Below are 3559 nucleotides of genomic sequence, written 5' to 3' on the forward strand. Positions count from 1 at the left end.
CTCTGTTTCCCAGTCTTAGGCAGATATTCTGTGATGTATAGTTTCCACCGAGATACAAACTATAATTCATCGGACTGTCCATCATATTTGAGCATTGGAGCATATTTTTTTTGCTTCACTAAAACATTTTATCTACTTGAATATGCAATGATTCATGTGGAGATAGATATAGCTATGTATATCCGATGGTCATGTCGGCGACCCTTCAGGAAAGTTTTGAAATCTAGAGACTAGATAATTGGAAGAAAGAAGGACGTGTAGGGAAACTTTACATTCGGTTGCTTGTAGTAATTCCAAGCAGTTTATTCTGCTACATGTCACATTGACAAATTTACTTGTACGAATAAGCGAGAATAAAAAGAGATAAAAAATTATGGTTCGTCAGAATCCGCTCGATGGCACGATGAAATTTATGCTCACTTTGAGCGGTGCTTGGCCAGGCGCATCATCCGCTCTATTCTGTAGAATGTTTTTCATCGTTTCAATGATAACCTTTCAGTGTTGTCGCTACCGTTACGTTGCAATACATATGCATTCTGCCACACTTTGGGACTATATGGACTGCTTGTCTCTTCCTTTGGCAGATTGCAAGGTGTTTTTTAAGTGCCTTGTGCTTTGGTTAAATCAGTCGTAAGTAACGTGTATATACACAAAGTTGGAAACAATTTACAAAAGTATCCCATTAAACTTTCTGGTTGGAATATGTGAAAGTTTGGTTTACATATACAGTCTGTTAAGTAAGAGCGTGTACAAGTTAATGTGTAGAAAAATTTATTTTAAATAATTTTTAAATACATGGATTTGTTGTACTTCATCAGAAGAAAAATGCTTTTCCATCAATAATGTGTCCAGTCACCACCGGCATCAATAATTGCCTGGCATCTTCGAGGCATATGGTTTCGACTAAATGCGGCACTCATGGCGGTTTACGTATTTCTCAGGCAAGAATTCAACGCCGACTGAGTCCTTCGTCACAAAGCATCCAGGACAAAGATTCCATCTATCGACTCACGCAAAAATTAGGGCGATATTTCAAAACCAACTGCCAGATATGCTGTACACGCTCTTACTTAAAAAAAAACAGTCATTCCATATTCTCAAGTAAATAACGGAATTATTTTCTCAGGCAAGAATTCCAACACCAACTGAATCTTTCGTGACAAAACATCCAGGACAAAAAAGTTCCATCCATCGACTCACGCAAAAATTAGGGCGATATTTCAAATCTAACTGCCAGTTATGCTGTACACGCTCTTACTTAACTGACTGTATGACATTTGGAAATAATAAATGTCCAAAAAGATGAGTGTTTACAGTGTGAAAATTAAGATTACTTTAAGATCGACAATATAATCGGTGAGCACCATCATCCACAGAAAATTTATCGAGGTGCTAACAATAATGAAGAAGGATTGGAGTGACTGTGATAATGACGATATCAGCATGCGCAAGACAGCAAGCAAAGCTAAAACGTCGGGACGTATTACAAAAATTATCCTCATCCTTCATACAATGTCAGTTGTTGGAGTCAGTATCGGTGTCATCCTGGCCAATGTCGATGTCACCAGTAACACGACGGAATTAATCTTCCTCACTATCACTAAGATTGAAGTTCCTTTCGATGTAAACACGCAACACACATATAGATTTATTTTACTAACAGAAGTGTGTATGTTATTCATGTACGCCTGGTCGGCTGGTACAACGAATTCCTTGTTATTAACTTTGGTAAGTTGAGGATGTAGAAACGATATTCAAGGTCAAAAACATAATTTGAACAATAATTTTAAAATTTTATTTATGCAGTAACTACATTGTATGCATTAAAAGCCCAGCACGATAAATCTAAAATTTGAGCTAAATTATCTGTCACCCGATTTACTATTTCCGTGTATTTTAATAATACCATTCCGCATCCTTTTGCACCGCTTGAATACAAACCAGTTACGGATGTCGATTATTTCATGAGCAACGGGATCTTTATTTTCAGACCTTACATACAGCTGGCCAAATCGATATTTTGCGTTATTGGTTAACGCAGCTCACACCCTCCGGAAATGCGAGTGAAGGTGAATCACTCGCTGCCGCAACGACTAAAATTATTGAAAAGCACAAAAAGATTATATGTTTTTCGAAGAATATAGAAAGCCTTTATACACATATTGCGCTGCTGCTATTTGTGTCAAACATGTTAATGATCTGTGCGCTAGCTTTCCTTGTCGTAACAGTGAGTAAGATGATTTTAAATGTAAACTTATATAGTATTTCTCTAATATAATTGCAAACAATATGATAATATTAAATCTCCATTTACTCTTTAATATTTAACTTTAATTCAGCTATCTAAATTATGCTTTTATTAATTTTATTTACATTTTATTATATACAAGTATTCTAAAGAGTTATTAATTTATATACATATAACAATTAATACAATAACTAGTATAATATGATAACTAATAGATAACTAGTATAATATAATAATTAAATATATTATTTTTATTAATATACTTGTATACTATATATTAATTATATACTAACTTTATATTTAATAATTTTTCGCACATCGTTGTTATGCTATGTCGTAGACAATCGGTAGTCCTGATGCGACAAAGCAAATAGTAAGATCTTCTTTCTTTTTCGTTATAACAAATCTCGAAGCGTATATATTCTGCTTTGCTGGAGAATGTCTGAAAAACAAGGTTAGCCAATAAAGTAATATTTATAATAAAGTAGTAATAATTGTCGTAAATTGTTAATGATAAATAATATTTCATCTAATTAAAAAAAATATTGTGAAGAATATTAAAACATAAAAAATTTCTCTATTATTTCCATCTTTATAGAGCAAAGAAATTGGTTTTGCGGCGTACAACTCTGCATGGTATGACATGAAAACTAAAGATAGTCGTGTCCTGTTATTTATCATGTTAAGATCGCAAAAACAATTGACACTTACAGCTGGGAAGATGATGGATTTATCCTTGCAATCTTTTACAAGTGTAAGATTTATACATAGAAACTCCATCTATACGATAAAATTCCTTTTTAATATTAAAAACAGAGATTTTGAAATCGGTAATGCAAAAATAATTTTTTAGATCATAAATGCTTCGGGATCATTTCTGTCGATGCTATTGGCGATGCGATAAATACTAGATGATCGATTATTTAACAACAGTAAAAAATTATGAATTATACATATATCAGTAGTTCTAGAAATTCATGTTGTAATACAGTATATTTCTCCAAATATAAATATTAAACAATAATCTGAATCGTTCTCTCTAAAATTACAATACATTACAATGTAATCAGATTCTGCGTAAGTGTCATAAAAATCATGGATTTTTTCTCGCACAATTTAAGGTAAAATATTAAAATATTTTATTAGGTATCCTATGCGAAAAAATTCCTTCCTTTGCATATTGGATACATGCATGATAACGAATGCACAAATTATCATCAATATTAAATTACCAATATTAAATTATTAATATTCAAATTAGCATCAATATTATTTTAATAGAGAGTTCCTAATAAAGATTTTCTGCGTCAT

General features: G+C 32.4%; 1 protein-coding gene and 1 long non-coding RNA gene across 2 annotated transcripts; both read left to right on the plus strand.

The window, feature by feature from the left end:
* Positions 1 to 359: 359 nt before the first annotated feature.
* LOC112466809 lies at positions 360 to 1737 on the plus strand. Its single transcript, XM_025035131.1, has 2 exons — positions 360 to 630; positions 1377 to 1737. Exons 1-2 carry the CDS (start codon positions 374 to 376, stop codon positions 1735 to 1737), a joined length of 618 nt encoding a protein of 205 aa, XP_024890899.1. The 5' UTR covers positions 360 to 373.
* An 857-nt stretch (positions 1738 to 2594) lies between these two features.
* On the plus strand, positions 2595 to 3272 carry LOC112466808. Its single transcript, XR_003042189.1, has 3 exons — positions 2595 to 2702; positions 2847 to 3002; positions 3102 to 3272. It is a non-coding gene; the product is annotated as an uncharacterized LOC112466808 (long non-coding RNA).
* The last annotated feature ends 287 nt before the right edge of the window (positions 3273 to 3559 follow it).

Source organism: Temnothorax curvispinosus, unplaced genomic scaffold (genome assembly GCF_003070985.1).
Source record: "Temnothorax curvispinosus isolate PA1 unplaced genomic scaffold, ASM307098v1 QBEX01016580.1, whole genome shotgun sequence".
Lineage (NCBI taxonomy): Eukaryota > Metazoa > Arthropoda > Insecta > Hymenoptera > Formicidae > Temnothorax > Temnothorax curvispinosus.

Bases quoted from the DNA above. Each gene is read 5' to 3' on its own strand.
- LOC112466809 (XM_025035131.1), top strand. From the start codon at position 374: ATGGTTCGTCAGAATCCGCTCGATGGCACGATGAAATTTATGCTCACT. The intron at 631-1,376 runs GTAAGTAACGTG...CATCATCCACAG, and splicing joins GTGCTTTGGTTAAATCAGTC to AAAATTTATCGAGGTGCTAA.